Source organism: Garra rufa, chromosome 3, assembly GCF_049309525.1.
Source record: "Garra rufa chromosome 3, GarRuf1.0, whole genome shotgun sequence".
Lineage (NCBI taxonomy): Eukaryota > Metazoa > Chordata > Actinopteri > Cypriniformes > Cyprinidae > Garra > Garra rufa.
The window spans coordinates 54,793,858-54,816,883 of record NC_133363.1 but is presented as its reverse complement, the minus strand read 5'-3'; the positions used below and the strand labels follow the sequence as shown (position 1 = coordinate 54,816,883).

The window sequence follows — 23,026 nt, the reverse complement described above, 5'->3', positions numbered from 1 at the left end:
ATACATTATATACTCCTTTCAGATGAAAATGTGTCATAAAGAATGAAAATAAAGAGCTGCATTTCATATCTGGGTTGTATATTCAGAATTAACAGGTGAGATGATCATTGGTGCTGAATCTTTACCAGTATCATTGGGAAAGGGGCAAAAATAGGGATATAGTCTATTAGTGAAGGACTGACCAGTGAAAGAGTAGATATGAGATCTGGACTCCACATCATAGAAGGAGACCAGACCTTCCTCATAATCCACAAACACCCCCACCTTCTGCAGCTTCACGTTTAGAGACAAAGGGACATAAGGATCCTCACAAGCCCAATATTCATTCCCATTCCTCAGAGCCACAGTCCAGAATCCATATGGAGGACTCACTGTGATCTTTCCCTTCCTGTTAATAGATTCTCTGGCCACTCCTAAATCCCACTTAGTCTTTTTCTGCAGCTCCACTTCAAAATAAAATCTACCTGACAAGAATCCCCCTTTTCCTAGGACACTGGCACTGTAATTAAACCGCTCTGGATAATCTGGGAGTTCATGCTTAATGTCTCCATGTCTCACTTGTTTTCCATCATTAGACAGGATCAGATATGGATGAGCTGTATCAGGATCCAGAGTCACATCCACTGAGAGAGAAAACAGATAATATGAATTATAATTTAGCAAAGATCTCCATATTCCAACAATTGTTTGATAGAATAAATGTAATCTATCACATTATACCTGCATATTGCTGCATCTTACTCAACACTGTGAAGTCAATCATAAAACAAAAATTGTGGTAGCGATCCAACTAATGTCTAATTTCAGTTTCAGTCTTCTTGTGTGAGCGTATTTTGAACTCGAAAAAACATCCCAAAGTCCAGCAATTTCCTTTCAGCAAGTTTAATAACAAAATAACTGGAAATGTTTAACGGTCAAAAAACTGTGTCGCTCCAATTTTACCTGAACAAGTTCTAACGGCTCTCGCCGGAAATGACATCAGCATCATTTTCAATGTTTTTAAGAAACATTTTAAATTATTAAAACACAATTATTTATCAATTCTTCAATTAAACAATTATTCTTCACACATCAAAATAAATAAACAAATAGCTTAAATGGCTCTTACACATCCGGCCCCTAATTGGTTGGGCGCGTGACAAACCAATTATCACAGATATATTCAAATATTAAGAGACATTAAACTTCAAAATTTTAAAATAAGAAATAGCAACTTAGTTCCTTCACATTTTCTTTGTCTTTCTTCTTGACGATTCTTCGTTATTCTGCATATTTAAATTGCCTCTTGAATTAGACACAATTTGTTTACTGGTCTCTCTAATACATTAGTCTTGGTTTGTAGCTTCACCCTGCGTACTGCTCCACTGGAGTCTGGCAAGGTTTCTGTTACTCTTCCCATTATCCATGAATTGCGTGGGGAAGAACTGTCCACCACCAACACGACATCGCCAGGCTCAAAGTTTTTTTTAGATCTTACCCATTTACTGCGCTCCTGTAGAATGGGTAGGTACTCATGAGTCCATCTACTCCAAAACAAATCAGCAAGATACTGGACCTGTTTCCAGCGTTTTCTCGCATATTGATCCTCTTTTTGGAAGAGACCCGGTGGTAGGTTGGGTTGAGTTTTCAATAACAGTAAATGGTTAGGCGTTAGAGGCTCAAGGTCATTCGGATTGTCTGATGCACTAGTTATTGGTCTGTTGTTAATGATGCTCTCCACCTCGCACATGATGGTGTGAAGACTGTCATCGTTGATAGGCTGTTCCTTTAAGAGAGCACTTAGTATCCTTCTTACGGTACGAATTTGACGCTCCCAAATTCCACCCTGATGGGAAGCAGTTGGACTGTTGAAGATCCATTTAATCCCCCTCTGTAGCATGGCATTTTCAATTTTGCTATGGTTCAAGTTGCTCAGTGCTTCTCGCAATTCTCTTTCAGCGCCGACAAAATTTGTGCCATTGTCTGAGCGCATGACTGACACCTGTCCTCTTCTACTTATAAAGCGCCTTAGAGCATTTATGCACGATCCAGTGTCCAAGCTATCAGCTACTTCTATGTGTACTGCTCTAATTGTTAGGCAGGTGAACAACACTCCATACCTTTTCACAGTACTCCGGCCCCGTTTAACATCGAAGGGTCCGAAGTAATCGACTCCCACGTTTGTAAAGGGGGGTTTATCAGGTAGCAAGCGATCTTCTGGCAAGCTTGCCATTTTTTGCTCTCCAACTCTTCCACTGAGTCTGCGACAAACTGAGCATTTGTTTATAAGCTTTCGAATAGCTGCGTTAGCTTGAGGGATCCAGAATTTTTGTCTGAGCGTAGATAGCAGGTAGTTTCGACCACAGTGTCCATATCTTTGATGAAGGTCACTTATAATGAGAGTGGAAATTCTGGAGTGCTTAGAAAGAATCACAGGATGTTTGGATTCTTCTGGCATGGCCGCTTTATTAAGCCTACCACCCACTCTTATTATTCCATCCTGAAGCACAGGGTCAAGCTTGTACAGTTGACTTCTTCTCTTAACAGGAACATTACTTCTCAAGGCTTCAATTTCCTCTAAGAAGTGTTGTTTCTGACTGTGCTGAATGAGTTGAACTTCAGCTTGATTTAAGTCTTCCAGGCTCAGTGACTTTCCTCTCAGCGTTGATCTGTACCTTTGCATTTGATCCTGTAAAAGGGCTGCTTGTTTTTCTGGGTCTTTTTCTTTTTCTGCAATGGACGATTGGAATTGTTTCCTTGCTTTGCGTAATTGTAACAGTGTTTCTTTGAGTCTTAGCATCCACGCTATTGCTTTCCTCAACTGAAACCAACTTGAGTAGTAATCAGTTAACTTGCTCATAACATCTTTGCTTTCATTGATGCTGAGAACATTGACTTTGATTTCTTTTTTGATTTCAGGGTCTTGTTCTGAAACTTGGCTCAATTGATCTGGTCTTTGTGGCCATTCTTCTTTTGGTTTCAACAAAAAGTTGGGCCCTTTAATCCATGTTCCAGCTTGCACAAAGTCTTTTGCTTTAAGACCTCTAGTAGCCTGATCTGCAGGATTCTGTGCTGACTTGACAAACCTCCACTGTAATGGAGTAGTAGCATCTCGTATTAGTGAGATCCTGTTTGCTACGAAGGTTTTGAATCGAGCACTCTCATTTCCAATGTAGTTAAGCACAGTAGTGCTGTCTGTCCAGAAAACGGACTGCTGCAGTGGGATTTGAAGTTCTTGCCTTAGTATTTTGTCCATTTTGACGGCCACTGCTGCTGCTGACAACTCAAGTCTGGGAATTGTGATTTGTTTGAGTGGGCTCACTCTCGACTTTCCCATCAACAAAGAACTGTGTTTCTGATTTTGTTCATTTGTAAGTACCAGATAAGTTGCTGTGGCATAAGCGTTTTCGCTGGCATCAGAGAAATGATGCAGCTGTGCTTCCTTTGAGTTTCCGAACTTCTCTGGTTTTACACACCTTTGAATTTTGAAGTCTGAGAGGTGATTTAACTCTTCTAGCCATCTGACCCACTGATCAGCACGCTTGCCATCAATCTCTTCATCCCATCCGTATCCTTGTTTACACAAATCTCTTAAAAGGAGTTTGCCTGGTAGGATGAGTGGCACCAGAAAGCCAAGAGGGTCGTAAATTGAATTGACGACTGAGAGAATACCTCTTCTGTTCAATGGCTTCTCCTGTATTTGGATGTTGTAAGTGAAGGTGTCATTTTCCGTACACCACTGCATACCAAGTGCTCTCTCGATGGGCAGAGAATCCTGATCCAAGTCAAGGTCTTTTATTCCACTGGCCCTTTGATCTTCTGGGATAGACAATAATACCTTTCTACTATTGCTTACCCATTTCGTTAAGCAGAAACCTCCTTCAAAACATAAGTCTCGAATGTCCTTCACTAGGTCAACTGCTTCTTGTTCTGTGCTCACTGATCTTAAACAGTCATCTACGTAAAAGTTGTACAGAACTGTTTCAACAGCCTTTTCAGGTGCTACATCTTTTCCGTCTTCCGCTGTCTTTCTTAGTGCGTAAGAGGCGCAGCTAGGCGATGATGTGGCGCCGAACAGATGCACCATCATTCTGTACTCCTCTATGGGTGCATTCAAATTGCCATTTGGCCACCAAAGAAAGCGAAGCAGATCAGCGTCCTCTTTAGGAACCCTCACTTGATAGAACATCGACTCCACGTCTGCCATCATGGCTATCGGTTCTTCTCTAAATCTGGTGAGCACACCAATGAGTGTATTTGTGAGGTTCGGACCTTGCAGCAACTGGCTGTTCAGAGACATGCCTTGAAAGGAAGCAGTACAGTCAAAGACCACTCGAATTTTCTTTTTCTTGGGGTGGTACACCCCGTGGTGTGGTATGTACCATACTCGGTTGTCGTTGCGCTCCAGCTGTTCTGTGGGAACTTTAACTGCATATCCTTTCTCTATAATGCTCTTCATGAAGTTACTGTAGTCTTCAAGCAAACTTGTGTTCTTTTGAAGCTTTCTTTTCAGGTTTGCTGCACGCAGTTCAGCAACACATCTATTGTTTGGCATCTTTATTGATTCAGTTTTCAATGGCAATTTCACACAGTAATGCCCATCCTCAAACTTCGTATTTTCCTGCACTGACCGCAAGAACTGTTTGTCCTCCAGTGACATTTCTTCTTTTTCTTCATAGTGGCGTTCAGGAAAGTCTGAGTTATACTGCTGAATCAATAATTGCTCTATTTCTACCACTGAGAGACGATTAACTGTATGGTATGGCAGTTTAGACTTTTCTGCAGTGTTGCATTCTTTCTTGATGGTTCCATTCACCACCCAGCCAAGAGCAGTTTTCACAGCATATGGTCCATCCTGTTGGCTATTTATGATGTACCACGGCTCCATTGCTTTGGAATTGTTGGCTCCAATTAGAAGATCCACATTTGCATTAATGCTAGGTATGCTTACTTCACTCAAGTATGGCCATTTGTTGATATCTTCCTGTTTAGGAATGTTCTCGTTTTGAACAGGAATGTTGCTGTGTGTAAAGACTTTTGGAAGCTCGAAGTAATTTGTGTCTTCCAGAGCACACACCTCCAGGTCTGTAAGGATAAAACTGCTTACCAGCTTCTGCTCTCCTGGCTTATCTTGACACATAGTGCTCAGCAGAATCTGAGTTGGCTTCCCTTTCAGGTTCAATTTCTTTCGCAGTTCTTCAGTACAAAAGGTAGCTGTACTTCCTGCGTCAAGGAAAGCATATGTTTCCACATATCTGTCACCTTTACTTGACTTGACTTTTACTGGCACTATTGACAATACACAGTTATCTCCTGCAGACTCTGAGAAGTTGCTTGATTGGTGGTTAAGGGAGACCTGGGCACATGAGATCTTTTTATCTGAAGATTCAACATCTTTTGTACCTGTGTGGTCCTCCTTAATGTGCAGAATGTCTGGGTGTTTCTGGGAACATTCCTTACATTCCATTCTCTTTTTACACATCTTGCTTAGATGGCCTTGAGTTAAGCATCCAAAGCACAAGCCCCTAGATTTCAGGAACTCCACACGTACCTTATGTGGCTGCTCTTTGATTTCACTGCATGACTCGAGAGCATGACCTTTTGAGCAAAACATACATGGTTTCTCAAAGGCATTGACTATCTTGGGTGGAATGACCTGTTTTCTTGACACCTCCAGTGGCCTTCTTTCTTCCGTGCAAATGTTGGTTGCAAAGCTGCTCTTACTTATTCCTTTTTTAGGATACTTCTCTTTGGGATTTACCTTCACTGCTACAACATTGCGGCTGTCCAGTATGTCTCCGAAGAGAGGGTCCATGGCCACTTTTGCTTGACGATCAATGAAGTCAACTAAATGAGTAAATTTGGCTCTTACTCCTTGGCGTTCTTTGATGTCATATGCTTCTGATCGCCACTTTTCTTTCATTTTGTACGGCAACTTTGAAATTACAACTCTCATGTTGGTAGGATTGTCCATCTCCTCCATAGATTCTCCATCCTCCAACGTATTACGGCAACCAATCAGGAACAAAGCATATGCGCACAAGGCTTTACCATCATCAGACTTGATCTGAGGCCACTTTAACGCTTTATCGATATACGCCCTTGCTATGATCAGCTCATCTCCATAATGCCTCTGGAGTAGTCGTTTTGCTTCATTGAAACCTCTGCTTGATGGCATATATTCACAACTCCTGATAAGCTCTTGGGGTTCTCCTGCGGTGTATTGTTCTAGATAATATAGCTTGTCCTTTTCATTATCTGTTTTACGTTCAATGGTATGCTCAAAGGACCTGATGAAGGATTTGTAGGTTAATGGATCACCAGTAAACACTTGGATGTCTTTACTAGGAAGATGAATTTGTTTTTGCTGTTTCACAAGCAATTCCGTCAAGTCATGTTGTTTCTGCAAAACTTGAATTATGCTGTCATTTGCTGGACGATTAACACTGTGGCCTTCTGAATTGCCTAACTGTGGCGCTGCAAGTGACACTGGATTTGAGATTGACTTTGTTCTACTTTTCCCCACAGCTGAATGACAAGGCGAGTAGTCTTTTTGCTCTGTTTTCAGTTCTGATTGCTTCTGATGGATTCCTTTTCTGTGCTTAGATTGTACACTGCTTCTGCCATCCTCTGAATGTTCATATTCTTTAAGTACCTTTAATTTAGCACTACTCTCTGCAAGCGCCGTTTCAATTTCAAGTTCTTCCATTTTTGCCATGAGCTGCATCTTTTCAATCTCAAGTTGTTGTTTTTTCTTTAAAGCTGCTGCTCTTGCTAACAAAGCTGCACGTTTTGATTCTTCTCGTGCATATGCAGACAGTACTGAAGAGGAAATTGAACCACTGTCAATATCTGAATCACGTTTTGGTTTTGATTTACTCTTGTTCACAGATATCTGTGAGGCACTGTCGTGAGGAGTAACATCATCCTCCATATCAAGATTGTCATTTTGGCCTTTTCCATCAACAGCAGCCATCCAATCTTCCGTTTTCTTTACAAAAAGTCTCAAGGAATCCATTTTAGGCTCAAACCAATTTTTTTGATCTGCAGTCTTTTCATCTTCAGGCAGAAGATCTTGAACTTGCACATTTAAATCCGTAAACTCAATTATCAACTGTGCAAAATCAAGCATCAAAACTTGTACATTCTGCAGATTTGCATCATCAACCATTAGCCCTTCAATGGTTTTGATCTTACTGGTAAGAGCAGATAATTTCGCTCTTCTCAAACTAATGCGTCTGTGAAGTTGTTCTTCTAATGCTCGTTCGGTGGGTTTACACGCTCTCTTGTGTTCAAAAACCGCAACGTCATCCTCTCCTCCCTCAGCCATCATAATTCTAATCAACGCACAAACTGCTTGCAGACGTTTAAAAGTATACGCAATACCTTTCTGCATCAAACGTATGCATTTCAGCTTCTTCAAACGTGCACTGAGTCATCTTATGGCCGATTCATAAGTCCGTTACCTCATTCACAAAGCTGAACTTCAATGAGTAGCGATGTCCTTCTTATGACGCAGTTTTTAATCCACCAGAGAATAAAGCATTGTCCGCTGGTTATAATCCACGATCATCAAGCGTTTCAGTGTTCATTCGTAGACGATCCTCTGTCGATGATGTCTTATCACAAGCTCGTCGTCCACGCACTTTTAGTTTCACTTTCCTTCTTCACAGAGCGAGTTTTTTGACTAATTTTGTGGTAGCGATCCAACTAATGTCTAATTTCAGTTTCAGTCTTCTTGTGTGAGCGTATTTTGAACTCGAAAAAACATCCCAAAGTCCAGCAATTTCCTTTCAGCAAGTTTAATAACAAAATAACTGGAAATGTTTAACGGTCAAAAAACTGTGTCGCTCCAATTTTACCTGAACAAGTTCTAACGGCTCTCGCCGGAAATGACATCAGCATCATTTTCAATGTTTTTAAGAAACATTTTAAATTATTAAAACACAATTATTTATCAATTCTTCAATTAAACAATTATTCTTCACACATCAAAATAAATAAACAAATAGCTTAAATGGCTCTTACAAAAATATTTTTTAAATTGTGTTTAAGACCATTGTATGTGTCTCATAAGGAATTTTACAAATTTGAACAATAGCATCTATCAATCCTTGTGCTGTATTTGATATTGACCTACCGAATTGACTGAGTTTCTCATCTAGAGTTTTCTGCAGTTGAGTCAGACCTCTCCTCAGAGTCACCACTCTCACATCAGTGTTCATACTGATCTCAGGCCAGTTCCTGGTATCTGGAGGACTGCACAGGGATGGATCAATCTACAGCAGGAGAGAGGAGTGTAAGGGGCAAAATCATTACTTGCTGAAGTTAAAGTCCAAGAAGCTTGAGAAAGATTGAAAACTTTTATAGAATTGGGTTTGCTGCTAAGGGGTGTGTTTTCCCCTTAGAGTGAGATGACAATCTCCAACCAGGTGGGACCCTGGGTTCCAAGATCTCCTGACAAACCAAAAGGTCTTTGTGTTTTTACAACTGATTGGAAGATTTGTTTGTTCGGGTCTGGTATATAAGGCAAATGACAAAACACTATGGGGGATTCTGTAGTCAGAAGAACCCCCACACTGTGTGTGTAAGAGTCTCTGGAGCTAAACCTCCAGGTCTCTCTCATGCTGCAGTGTGTCTCTCTGATAGTCAGGTATGCATTTCCAATTCTTAGATACATCTTTGAGTCATTGAGGTTATGTAGTTATCTAAATTGAAATTGAACTGGATTCTCATTGTTTAATAGTGTAATTGGCTTACATTTTTACCTGACAAATAAAATGTTGTATTTGATTTATTCAGATATCTCCTTAAATTATTAGGACTAGTAAATCATGAAGGCTGATGTTACCTCAAATCTATGGCCAGGATATGACAAACTGAAGGCTCGGGAATGGATGGAGCAGTAGGCACATCCTCTAAGACCTCCTGATTTCTGCTTATAACTGATGTAAACAAGTTGTGCACGGGAAAGGCTCAGTAAACTACACTTTTTGTGAAAAGCAAGCAGTAGGCGGCTAGCTAAGAGGGTATTAGTCCTCTACAACCTCTGATTAATAATCAGGCTGGCGAGTTTGGTTCGTATGATCCACGTAAAGGCCAATGAACGAATAATTGAGAATAAAGAATGTCTAGAAGGATCAAATATCTAAATAATTCATAATCGATGTTTGTGATCAGCTTTTGATTGGAAATACAGTCTAAATTTAATGATCATTGGATCATTGGAGTTAGATTAAGATGGAGCTAGATCAAAAATGAAACTAAATCTTGATAATTCAAGTGAAATTTGTAGAAGCGCTGTGAAAAGACTGAACATGCAGTAAACCTTCAACCAGGTTGCTGGATTTCGCTTTCAGGCCAGTGAGTGGATTCTTACAGGAAAAATCAGCATGAGGAGTGCGAGTCCTGTGATGTACAGTAAGCAGACAGAGAGACACTGACCTGTAGGAAGTGAAAGTGATCCTCAGTGTGTAAGAGATGATCCAGCTCAGTGTTTCTCATCTTGAGCTCAGTGATTTCCTGCTGCAGCTCTTCAATGAGCTCTTTATCCTGTTTCTCTGCTGCTTTCTGCTTCTTCTCAATCATCTCCAGCAGGTCAGCCTGACATCTCTCAATGGAGCGCATCAGATCGCTGAACAGCTCAACACTGGCTGCTTTCTCTTGTACTGTACTTTTCTGAAAAACAGTTTTTTTATAGTTGTACTCTGCAATTAAGTTACAGTAAGTAACTGCAAAAAATCTTTACCTACACAAATTCAAAGTATGGTATGCATTCGCTTTGGAATCAGAGGCAAAATAATTTTTGTTTGTAGCCTTTACAGTTCAAGAGTTATTAGCAGAAGCATGCAAGTTTGGCCTGTTGGTGCTAGACAGTTTGCATTAGAGATTCCACAATTGTTTGATTTTATACTGAAAACGGCCTCTCTTAGTGTGCCAAATTTCATAGTTTTCCCACAAGTAGTTCTATAAGATTCATTACAGAACGTGTTTGTAAAATACAACTAAATGGCCAACATAAGGAAATTGGGTACTTTTCGATTTGGTATGCCTCTGAATATAACAAGATTAATCTTAAGGTTTCGGCCAAACAAAAGTTCAGAAGTTATAAATAAAAATGTCAATTTTTATATATTTTGACCTGTAGATGGCGCAATGCTGAAACTACAGTCTGAAAAATCGATGCCATAGAACAGTGGTTCTCAATCCTGGTCCTGGGGGACCCCTGCTCTGCACATTTTGCATGTCTCCCTTCTTTAACACACCTGATTGAGATCATCAGCTCATTAGTAGAGATCCATGAACTGAACTAACAAGCTGAAGATCTCAATCAGGTGTGTTAAATAAGAGAGACATGCAAAATATGCAGAGCAGGGGTCCTCCAGGACCAGGATTGAGAACCACTGCCATAGAACATTGGTCTCAAACTCAATTCCTGGAGGGCCACAGCTCTGCACATTTTCACTCCAACCCTAATCAAACACACCTGATCCAGCTAATCAAGATCTTCAGGATTACTAGAAACTCCAAGCAGGTGTGAGCTGAGCTGGTTGGAGCTAAACTCTGCAGAGCTGTGGCCCTCCAGGAATTGAGTTTGAGACCTCTGCCATAGAAGAAACTTTTTGTCTAAATGGTTCCATAAAGAAACTTTAACATCTGAAGAATCTTTCTCTTTTAAAAAAGGTTATTTGTGCCAAATAAGGTCCTTTAGATTATAAAAAGGTAAGCAAGAAATGGCTTTGACTGAATTGTTCTTTGTAGAACCAAAAATGGTTCTTCTGTGGCATCGCTTGATGAACTTTTTGAAGCACCTTTATTTTTAAGAGTGTACTCATGTGCCCTCAGGTCATGCTTAGCATAACACATACTAAGTTTGGTCTGAATCAGATGCAGAGACATAGCCTCATGTCAATTTTGCATCTTAACATGCTTTAAAACAGAAAATTGTCTAGGAAGAGTTAGAAAAAGTAGTGGTTTATGAGCTTCTGAATAAAAAGAAGAACACAAAGAAAAAGAAGGAGCTTGACCCTTAATAAGTTAGCTTCATTACAGTATCAAACAAAAAAAAAGGATTAAATATCTTGAACTCACTTTTCTGAGTTCTGCTGAGTATTTGATGTCTTGAATCTTTATGATTCTGTCCTGGATCATCTGCAGTACGTCTTTCCGTGTCTTCATCAGCTGACTCTACAGACAAGCAGGAACACACAAACACACCTGATCACTAAACATAGAGTTTTTTCACCTTTTGACAAAAGATACAGTTGGAATATTTCAGAGTTAATAAGTTATTGAAGTAAATTTGAATGTTGTTAGTAACTCATGCCTTCTTCTCTTTACTCTCCTCCTCTAGAGTAACAGTGTTGTGGTACTTGTGGTCTCCATCAGTGCAGAACACACAAACACACGTCTGATCATCTCTACAGAACAGTTCCAGAGGTCTCTCATGTTTCTGGCAAATATAGTCCTTTATATTCTCCACAGGGTCCATCAGTTTGTGTTTCTTGAAGCTCAGGACTCTTAGATGAGGCTCCAGGTGAGTTTCACAGTAAGAGGTCTGACACACCAGACAGGACTTCATGGCTTTCAACTTTACTTCACCACAGATGTCGCAGAGAACTTTAGATTTACTCAGACTAGACTTTTTCTGAAAGAGCTGTGCAACCTCTCTAAGTGCTGGGTTTATCTTGAGGTCAGGTCTTTTACTGAATGTTTTTTTACAGAATGGACAGATGAAGTTCTTAGTGTTTTCCCAGCACTGGTTTAAGCATCTCTTACAAAAGTTGTGTCCACATGGAATGGTCACTGGATCTTTGAACACATCCAGACACACTGAACATTTATGCTCCTCAGCCAGAGAACCACTGGAGGATGACAGAGCTGAAAACAAGCGAAATAATGAAAATGCATCACCTGCAGTTCATGTCTGCAAATATTGAATAATATTCAAATACTATTTAACTGTATCTGTACAGTAACCAAAACAGCAATTTAAGTGTCATTGTAGGTGATGTAGATTTTACAGTTCTTTTTATGACTTGCTTTATTCAATAATATTTTTTAGTAATTTACTTACGTGGCGGGTTATTGCTACTGCGACTGTATTTTCGTGATTGATTTTTTTCTGCCATTTCTTTTCTTTAGACCTTTCAGAAAAAAAGTCATAGGGCATATTTCACTTTACATCGTAACATTTTAGGGCTCTATAATTTCCACAATGTGGAATCCAGTCATAAAAATGGAATTCGTTGTTCATGGAGTGTCACAAAATTGGGCAAATTAAATCAATTAAAAGTAGGGATGTAAACCTAATTAAAGCATCATACAAACTAGTGTCTGTGAAGCTTCCCTTTACCAGCATTTCACTAATTCATTTGAGAAAAACAACACTGTTTTCTAAAAAACAAAAACATTCTAATACAACAATAATAAACCGTTAAATTGTTACAGATTTACTAATTCAATTAGACATGCTTTTTTCATTACTAAAAATTTAATTAAACCATTAAAATGGAATTCAGAAAAATTAAAACAATGAATTTGGTGAGAAAAAAAAACAGAAACAAGAATAAATATAATGGATATCATTAGGCCCTAAATAAATTGATAAATTGTATAAGTTTCATGATTGTTGTGCTTTTTGATTACTACAACTTGTTTAATAATTAAAACTAGAAGAGAGAGCTGTTAAATGATTCCGAATAAGTGTTATGCAGTTTCTTGTGAATTTACGACCACATGATCAAAATATTCAGGTAATGAAATTCTCATCTTCACTCAAAAAAATATTTCGGTCTAAACATAAACTTTATGTAATTAAATTACATGCAAATTTTCCATGCATTTGGATTACATAGTTTTAATATAAACATATTAATAAACTTAATGTGATTCATATGCATCAGTCATATGTGAATGAAACAGGTAAGATTTATGTAGTATTTCCCAATATTAAACAAGCACTGCTCAGTGTAACCCACAAAGTGCTGTTTTCAATGTGTTCAGTCTGTCTAAACTAGACTCAACAAACATTAGAATGATGGAATATATATAAATATATATAAATAACACCTGTGAGTGAATGTCACATGTAGTAAGAATGCTTCAATTAGGATTTGGGTTATTTTGTTAAAGCGTTATGCATATTAGGCTGTTGTTTGCTCCCATCAGACTTTGGCCCTGTGTCGTGTCTTTGTGTACAGTTTTATAGGACTCAGTTGAAACTGTAATAATAGGACATTGGCGTCACAGATTTATGATAACAAACAAAGTGTATACACAATGTAAGAGATTTACTGATTTTATTTAAACAGCTTTTTAGTAATTTTAAAGGAAGCGCTATTTGCACGCTTTTTAGGCTTCAGAATATGAATGCAATTTTTCTTGTGCTGCTAAGAGGACCAGTGGCACCCTGTACACTGCACTTTGTTGCTTATGATGAGAGAATGCATGTGCCCTCAACAAAACTCCAGCATTTCAGCTTTGACTAATCTGAACACCTTCTGATTGGCCATTGCATTCATAAGCTCAACAGAATCGTGTGCAATTGGTTATAATGTGCAACGCTGTAAAACGCATAAAAAGAAATATGACACAACATTAACAGATCTCACATTTTCATTTTCGCTTTATCCGCAGATGGGCAATTTTTGTGTCTACATTATATGTAGAGTCTATAGACAGTCTATAAACAGACATTTTAACACTCAACATGATTTTTTATATTTCATCTTCTGACACTTGTTGGAATATTTAAATCCAAGTTACCAAAGTAAGTTTATTGTTTTGTTTATTTTTTGTGCCTTCTTCTCTTTACGTCTCTTGTGTTTCGGACATATAGAGTCATTTATATTCATCAGTTTGTTTCTTTAAATTCAAGACTCTTGGAAAAGGCTCAAAGTAAGTTTTACAGTCGGACTGTAAAATTTTATTGCAATTCGGTTTATTGCAATGTCAGTGAAGTGAGTAAAAGTTTTTTTTTTTTTTACAAGAGCTAGTTAACTTCCAAGATCAACCATTTTTTATTCAAACCAGCCTCACTGTAACACTAAAGCCACTCCATTTTTTACATTTCCTCATTACAATTTATTATGATTTTACATATTAATGCCAACACTTCACAAATTGGATGCAAAACAGATTATATTCATTCTTATTTATATTATTGAATTTTCCAAACATAATAGAATTTTCTCATCTTACCAACAAAATGCAGTTTTCAATGTGTTCAGTCTGTCTAAACTAGACTCAACAATGAACATCTGAAAAATAAAAGATATTTCATAAATTTCCAAAACTTACCTGTGAGTGAATATCACTTAGAGTGCTTCAGTTAGGATTTTGGTTGTTTTTAAAAATACAATAAGGATATAGAACATTAAAAGATCTGTCATCCATCAGTAGGCTCCCATAATGTCTGGAATAAATCAGACTTTGACCCTGTCCTTTTATAAGATGTTTTATTTACAAAGTTCGGGTGGAGCACAATCAAATAAGCAAACAATTCAGCACAGTTGGAGCTTGTCCAGTTGATCGATTCAATACGTATACAGTAAACCATTCCCTGTCTTTGACTTTCATTCCGGGTTTATGGAAAGTATTGCATTAAACTGTATACAAATTCAATGTGTATAAATCAAGTGAATTCTGACTGTTTCACAAAGGGCATTGGAATTATAAAGCTCTAACTAAAAGTCCATTGTGAATCTGCTCATTGTTCTAAATATCACTGACAGTCAGGACTCGAATTGAGGGGGGATGGAATCCCCCTTGTTGGAAAAAATGACAAAAAGCCTTTTTACACTCTGTGCAAAAAGCATCCCCTCTGTAACCCCTTTGACTGAACGAGCAAATAATTATTTAATAAAACAGGTATTTGCCTCCACCTGGCGGTTATAGTGTCATAATGGATTTTGAGATCCATGTTCTGAGCAGCCAGCCATTGATTCATTAGTCGGAATTGCTTTTTTTTTTCGTTGGAATTCTATAAAACATGGTAGTAGATTACGTCTTCGACTTACTATCACAGCCCCTTACAATGCACATAACCATAGCTAATCACACACAGGTAAATCCAGCCACTAACAATTTACCAGCTGCAACTCTGACAGCTGCAACAACCTGAATTACACAAACTTAGCACCAGTCACACTGGAAGTTACCTAGCTGGGATCTAATTTCAGGCGCTGTGTGATATTACTGCGCCTGCTTCGGCCATGTTACGGCAGCAAACTTCCTTGACTATTACGCCGGAATGGGAGTGTAATTCCTAATCCTATCAGCATTGAAAACCGAAGCTTTACATTTCCGCCGGTCTTAGTACACGATATAACTACAGAAGAGTCAAGTTTTAAATAGGACAAATATCGAAACTCGTTGGTCATTTTTGAACGCGATGCTACTGGTCTAATAGGATTCAATGATTTATGCTAAGCTATGCTAAAAGTGATATCGCCAGAACAGGAGAACGGCTGAATGAATTTCAAAACGGTAAAAATCAACTTATAAACTCGAGGGGAGTTGGAGAATGAGCCTATTTCCAAAAAAAGTGGAGTGTTCCTTTAAAGGAGTAGTTCACTTTCAGAACAATAATTTACAGATAATTTACTCACCCCCTTGTCATCCAAGATGTATATGTCTTTTTTTCTTCAGTCGTCAAGAAATTATGTTTTTTGAGATAAACATTTCTGGAAATTCCTCCATATAATGGACTTAAATGGTGCTCCGATTTTTGAACCTTCAAAATGCAGTTTAAATGCAGTTTAAATGCGGCTTCAAAGGGCTGTAAATTATCCCAGTCGACGAAGAAGAGTCTTGTCCTTTTCTTAGAAAAATATATTTTTATTTACCTTTTAAGCACTGAAACTCGTCTAGCACTAGGGCTAATGCGCGTTCGCGTCTATACGTTCTACGTAATCACGTCGAAAGGTCACGTGTGACGTTTGTGAAACTACAGACCCAGTGTTTACAAAGCAAACTTGGGAAGAGAGAAGTGCAACGCAATCAAACATTCTTTAGCAACAAGGTACAACATAAAGTACAACGATGTCGGATGATTTTGAAGCTGGAGGAGCACATGAGATGGAGTTTTTTTCGCCGTTCCTTACCTTTTTGAGCTGGAATACACAGACGATGAACTCAGTCAGAGAGAGAATACTGCGGCGGCGACACAAGCCTCGGGCAGACCGCGTTCAAACGAGACAAGATGTTGGTGCAAATGTGGAAAATGCCCACAGGAAGCAGGAATTTTATTTGTGTCATTCCCCACGCAATAACTCTGGAACTGTCAGGTCATGTCTGTTTTGTCATTGTTTAATGTGTCTATGTTTGTGTTGTGTTTGAGCACATGGCTTTGTCTTTGTTGTTGTCTGCCATGTGCTCCTCTTGTCCCACCTCCTTGTTTCCCATTTCCACGCCCCCTTGTTTAGCCCTCGTTTGTCTGAGTGTCTTCACCTGTTCCTCTCGTTTGGTCCTCGTTTGTATGAGTGTTCTCAGCTGTTCCTCATGTATCCTGTCCCCTATATTAGCGTGCACCTCCCCTCTTGTCTTTACTAGTTCGTTGTTTACTCTACCTCTGTGTGTGTAACTGTCTAAATCAACTGCTTGTCTACCATTTGATATACCGTTAATACCCTACCAAGTTGTTTGTGGAATTCTGTCTCTTCTCCAGTCCTGTCTTGTGTCGTCCTGTTCAGTCCTGCAGACGGTGCTCCTGGTCCGAGTGTGGAGTGGCCTCCACTCAGGTTCCTGTCTGGCCCAGCAGCTAACTTCCAGCTTCCAGCTTCTAGCCATCTCAGCTCGCTACTGGACTGTTACCTGGACTCAGTTGTCATTTACACCGCCTGCATGTCTTCAAGTTCCTCCCTGCCTATTGTTTGGACTGTGTTCACTCCCCTCACCATCTCTTGTCTTGCCCGTTGTTCAATAAATAACCGTCACTGATCATTCTGCATCAGGAAGTGCATTCCTCTCTTATAGAAACCGTGACAGGAACGGTCCTTCGTCTCCAAGCTAGTAAACACTGGGATTCGCATACGTCATGTGTGACCTTTCGACGTGATCACGTAGTATGTATAGACACGAACGCGCATTAGCCCTAGTGCTAGACGAGGTTCAGTGCTTAAAAGGTATATAAAAATATATTTTTCTAAGAAAATGACCGAACATTTCGATAGACAAGACTCTTTTTTTTTTTTTTTGTCAGCTGGGATCATTTACAGCCATTTGAAGCCACATTTAAATTGCATTTTGAAGGTTCAAAAATAGAAGCACCATTTAAGTCCATTTTATGGAGAAATTTAAAAAACATAATTTCTTGACGACTGAAGAAAAAAAGACATAAACATCTTGGATGACAAGGGGGTGAGTAAATTATCTGTAAATTGTTCTGAAAGTGAAGTACTCCTTTAATGCAAGTGGGCTCAGTGATGCAAATAAGAGAAAGCCTGACACCTTGTGGAATTTTTTCGAAGGACATCTCAAACTTAATGTAAACTTCAGAATTCACAGACTCCATCTTATGGAATACAGGCAAAAGCCAAATGAAAGCATTGATGATTTTGTGACTAGAGCCAGAACTTTAGCACTAAAGTGCCAGTTCACAGACGATGAACTCAATGAACGTCTTGTCGAGCTTATCGTTGCCAGTACTCCTTTTGATGCTCTCAGAAATGATCTGTACAGCGAGCCTAAAGGCCATCCCATTGCTGATGTACTAACAGAGGGGAGAAAGTACGAAGCCTTAGCAGCCAGAAACGAATAGATACAACAGCTTAGCATGTCAAACACTGAAAAGGTCCATACCATAGCAATAGGACGAATATGTCAAAATTGTGACACGAACCACAAGACAATGTCCGGCATACAATGATACAGGCTCTATGTGTGGTAACAGAGGCCACTGGGCAAAATGTTGTAAAAAGAGCAGACGACAAAGACGGATATCAAATCAGCACAGTAGGAGTAAGTCACGAACACGCAACAGGTACCAAAGCCACACCAACTCAAGAAAAGACCACAAACGTAAAGATGAGCCCAGCCTCAACGCTGTAAATACTACCAAAGACGATGATGAGTATGCATACAAAAACACTTTTACTCCATCACCATCAGTGCAAAATGCATGCAAAGTATCCATGTAAAACTACCCAGGGAAGAAGCATACACAACTGAATGTTAAACCACCTTTTCTGGAAGGACATGGATACACGCTTCGCCTGAAAATAGATACTGGGGCATCTGGAAACACACTTCCACTGCGCACATTCAGACAGATGTATGGCACATCGACTCAAAGCATGGAACATCTAAAACCAGCGTCCAATGTTAAACTGACATCATACACTGGTGATGTAATTCCCTGCTTTGGAATCATCAACATGCCATGCCAGTACAAAGAATCCAGATGGACTGATGCAAAGTTTTATGTCGTTTACGTACCCGGACCAGCTGTGGTTGGCCTACCCACATGTGAGCTCCTCACCCTTGTGACAGTAAATGTTGATGCAATGACGGAAAAAGAAAACAAAGCAAAGGAGGGGAAACAAACAAAAGAGAGCCCAACAACACGTAGTAAACATCAAAGAACTTAAAGAGAAATACCCAGACCAATTGGATAAAATTGGCAATTTCACAGGCACAGCAAAGGTCATTCTAAAGGAAGGTGCTAACCCATTCATTGACCCTCCATGTAAATGCAGTATCCACATCAAGGACAAACTTCATAATGAGTTAAACTTGTTAGCCAAGGAGTTTTGCGAAAAGTAGAAGAGCACACGGATTGGTGTTCTAGTCTTGCCTTCAGCACAAAAAAAGACGGGTCACTTCGGATTTGTTTAAAACCCACAGAAACTACAGGTAAATGCAAGCCTGAAGAGGTGCCCTCACAAAATTACAACTCTGGAAGAATTAACCCCAAAGTTTGCAAACCCAAAAGTATTCAGCAAGCTATACGCAAAAACTCGATACTGTTCGATACATCTAGATGAGGAGTCACAAATCCTTACCACGTTCCGCACTTGGTCTCAGTGTGTCCCAGGACCTTTTTAAAGCTAAGATGGACCAAATCCTTGAAGGTCTTCATGGTGTAATCAGCATAGCAGATGACGTTGCAGTATGTGGAGTCAACGAAGAGGATCATGACAGGAACCTGATTAGCCTAATGGAAAGAGCTACAGAAACAGGACAACAGTGAGAAGTGTATCATCAAGCAACAAAGCATATCATTTTTTTAGATTTACTCACACTGGGCTTTTTCTTAAAGAGTTGCGCAACCTGTCTAAGTGCTGTGTTGATATTGAGGTCGGGTCTTTTACTGAATCTTTCTTTACACAATGGACAGATGCAGTTCTGACTCTTTTCCCAGCACTGGTTCAAGCAGCTCTTACAGAAGTTGTGTCCACATGGAATAGTAACTGGATCAGTGAACACATCCAGACACACTGAACACCGAAGCTCCTCAGCCAGAGGACCACTGGAGGATGACAGAGCTGAAAACAAGAGAAATAATAAAAATGTATCATCTGCAATTCATGTCTACTGTACATATTAGGTATTATTACTTGTAGAGTAAAAAATAACTGTCAATGGACATGATGCTAAGATTTTACAGTTCTTTTTATTGTTTGTTTTATTCAGTCAAACTTTCAGCAGTTGACTTACATAGAGAGTGACCCATACTCTCTCTGTATTTGTGTGACTCTGCCATTGCTATGCTTTTCTGTAGGCCTCATCAGGGAAAAATAAAGCAGAGCAAATATGTAATTTTACAGCATTAAATCATTAAAATCACTCTATTTGTAACGTTTTGTTGTTACCATTTATTATGATTTTACATATTAAAGCCAGCACTTCACAAATGAAAAATTATGAATGCAAAACAGATTATATTCATTCTCATATACATTCTCATATATATTATTGAATTATACAAAAATAATAGAATTTTCTCATCTAACCAACAAAGTGCAGTTTTCAATGTGTTCAGTCTGTCTAAACTAGACTCAACAATGAACATCTGAAAAATAAGAGATATTTCCAAAATGTACCTGTGAGTGGATATCACTTAGAGCGCTTCAGTTAGGATTTTTTTTTTTTTTTTTTTTAATACAATAAGGACATACAACATTAACAGATCTGTCATTCATCAGTAGGCTCCCATTCTGTCTTGAACAAATCAGACTTTGACCCTGTCCTTTTATAAGATGTTTTATTTACAAGGTTTGGGAGGAGCAGAATCAGATAATCAAACAATTCAGCACAGTTGGAGCTTGTCGAGTTAACTTCAATGCATATATAAATCATGTGAATTCTGACTGTTTCACAAAGGGCATTAGAATTAAAAAGCTCTAACTAAAAGTTCACTGCGAATCTGCTCATTGTTCTAAATATCACTGACAGTCAGGACTCGAATTGAGGGGTGATGGAATCCCCCTTGTTGAAAAAAACGACAAAAAGCCTTTTTTACAGTCTGTGCAAAAAGCATCCCCTTGACTGAACGAGCAAAATATGAATTATTTAATAAAACAGGTATTTGCCGCCACCTGGCGGTTTTAGTGTCATAAGGCACATTTGTGAAGTCATTGCTCTGAATATTTTTGGTGAAATAACACTATTAACAGAACATGCGTAGCAACAGCATATAAAGTGAGCAGTTGAAAAGAATCAAGTGTCGTCCGAAAAACTTAAGAAAGCACCTTTTACCTCAGGATGCATTTATCCATCAGGAGCCGTTCATACAGAAAGCGTTTTTCCATTCCATTGTGCCACTTTTTTGTTTTTTGAAGTAAACACGTGATAAAGTGATGCATTTGACTGTTCTAAAATGCAGAGTTTAAGTTAAAATAAGTATAATTCGAGACCTCCCGTTTTCCCATTCCACTGCTCGCATCTTGCATTTTTCAAATCAAAAGCGTTAAAATTACCTGCTTTCAGGTATTTTTAGCTGTACAAAACAGCTCGTTTTGGTGCTTGATATTGCAAACTGGTGTGTCTTACCATGTTATTTTGAAGGGATAGTTCAACCAAAAATGAAAATTTAACGTTTATTTGCTTACCCTCAGGGCATCCAAGATGTAGGTGACTTTGTTTCTTCAGTAGAACACAAACGAAGATTTTTAACTCAAACCATTGCAGTCTGTTAGTCATATAATGACAAATCTTTAAAAGTAAAAAAAAAAACATGCACAGACAAATCCAAATTACACCCTGCAGCTCGTGATGATACATTGATGAGACACGAAACGATCCTTTTTTGTGAGAAACTGAACAGTATTTATAGCGTTTCTTACCTTTGATACACAGCCAGGTCCAACTGTCCTGAGCACGAGCTCATCATCAGGCTCGTTACTCGTGCAAATGCCAGAAGCGATCTGTTGCGTGTATAGGACACTCATTGTTTATACAGTGCCCAGATATTGAGGGTATAGCGGCTATTCAAAATGGCAATTACTTGCGCTTATCCTGATTGTTCAAACTGATTTAAAGCTAAAAGATCATGTTTGCTTGCGCGAACTCATCCGGGACTGTTGACTTTTCACCGATTTCCCCTTACACCGTTTGCGTATTCTACGCCAGAGCGCGTTCACATGTAACAAGCCGGATGAAAAGCTCATGCTCAGGACAGATGGACGTGGCTGTGTATCAAAGGTAAAAAATTATATAAATACTGTTCAGTTTTTCGCAAAAAACGATCGTTTTGTGTCTTAGGACATCAATGTATCGTCACGAGCCACAGGGTGTAATTTGGATTTGTCTGTGCATGTTTTTTTTTTACTTTTAAAGGTTTGGTGCCCATCCACTGCCATGGCTGACCGACTGCACCGGTTTGAGTTTAAAATCTTCGTTTGTGTTCTGCTGAAGAAACAAAGTCACCTACATCTTGGATGCCCTGGGGGTAAGCAGATAAACATCAAATTTTCATTTTGGGCGAACTATACCTTTATTGTATTATTTTAATGTTACACACTGGTTTGTAGTGCAAACAGTTTTACTGTTTACTGCACTTTATTATTCTTCTTGTTATTTACCTACAGCGCTAATGAACCGGAAGTCTCGCACATTCATCAAAAACGGCTTAGTTCCACTGTGAAAAATATATCTGATCAAACAAAACATGTTTTGTAATGAAGAAAATACGTGTTACCATTTACATAAATGTGACAAACAAGTTACAACATAGGAACTCTAACCATTGATGACATCAAAAACATGCAATAAAGACATTTAAACAACCATATAAATTCCAGAGTAGCTGCGCCATGGGGCGCTTAAGACAGACTTCTGTAAGACTTTTGTTTCAGTGCCTATGTTTGCAACGCGTCAGAATATATTGCGCATGTCTACCAACCGGAAACGCTAGTTTCATCATGATCCGTGGAAGGATATTGCTGTAATTCAGTTTGCCCTATACAGGTGTCATTTACCGCGCTGTTGTTCTCACACGTTACCAATTTCCACCCATTTCACTTAATGTCGATTATCGTGATTTACAGAGGGCATGATAACCAAACAATGTCTGCGAATATCTGTGAGTATTGACGACTTTGCTTTCCCTTTATGGGTAGGTGGCCTCTACGAAAGTGTTTTCCAATTCCAATCAGATTTTATAGCACAAACTATATATAAATTAAAATAATTTCCATACTGTTGTATTGCAGGAAGTTTTTTGATGACTTCGTGCTTGGCTTTTGCATTATGAGTAGACCTACTTTACAATTATGCATAGAAGGTTTTACAAACTGGGCCACATGTTTTGTTTTATATTAGTACCAAGGTTTCAACCAGTAGTACCAAGCATCAAATTTTCCATTAGAATATTTTCTGACTTTTCACATGTGCGGTCCACTGGTTGGCAGCTTGTGTTTACAGACCTGCACATTTATTCCTTTAGTAGAAATAATTGTATGGTCATAAATAAACAATATAGAAAAGCCAAGCAAATCTATCTAATTTGAGTAACAATGTACGAAAGAGAAACTTTTGGTTGTGGTTCAAACACATTCTTGTCTATTGTCAATTTTGACAGCAGGTGGCGCTGAAGTATGTGTTT

The 23,026-nt window shown here is 38.9% G+C and overlaps 1 protein-coding gene across 1 annotated transcript; it reads right to left on the bottom strand.

Annotated features, from left to right (window-relative positions):
- LOC141332224 (E3 ubiquitin-protein ligase TRIM39-like) lies at window positions 1-20,129 on the bottom strand. Its single transcript, XM_073837346.1, has 9 exons — window positions 20,025-20,129; window positions 19,639-19,704; window positions 19,252-19,466; window positions 11,306-11,644; window positions 11,071-11,166; window positions 9,424-9,657; window positions 8,120-8,258; window positions 721-747; window positions 1-623 (listed from the first exon to the last, which is right to left on the bottom strand). Exons 2-9 carry the CDS (start codon window positions 19,682-19,684, stop codon window positions 64-66), a joined length of 1,656 nt encoding a protein of 551 aa, XP_073693447.1. The 5' UTR covers window positions 19,685-19,704; window positions 20,025-20,129; the 3' UTR covers window positions 1-63.
- Window positions 20,130-23,026: the final 2,897 nt, after the last annotated feature.

What these genes read in the sequence shown, in the direction of transcription:
- LOC141332224 (XM_073837346.1), bottom strand. Translation starts at nt 19,684, where the DNA reads ATGGCAGAGTCACACAAATACAGAGAGAGTATGGGTCACTCTCTAT. An exon ending in GAGTATGGGTCACTCTCTAT is followed by an intron (nt 19,467 to 19,638) that starts GTAAGTCAACTG and finishes TCTTGTTTTCAG; the next exon opens with CTCTGTCATCCTCCAGTGGT. An exon ending in AGGAGAGTAAAGAGAAGAAG is followed by an intron (nt 11,167 to 11,305) that starts GCATGAGTTACT and finishes GCTTGTCTGTAG; the next exon opens with AGTCAGCTGATGAAGACACG.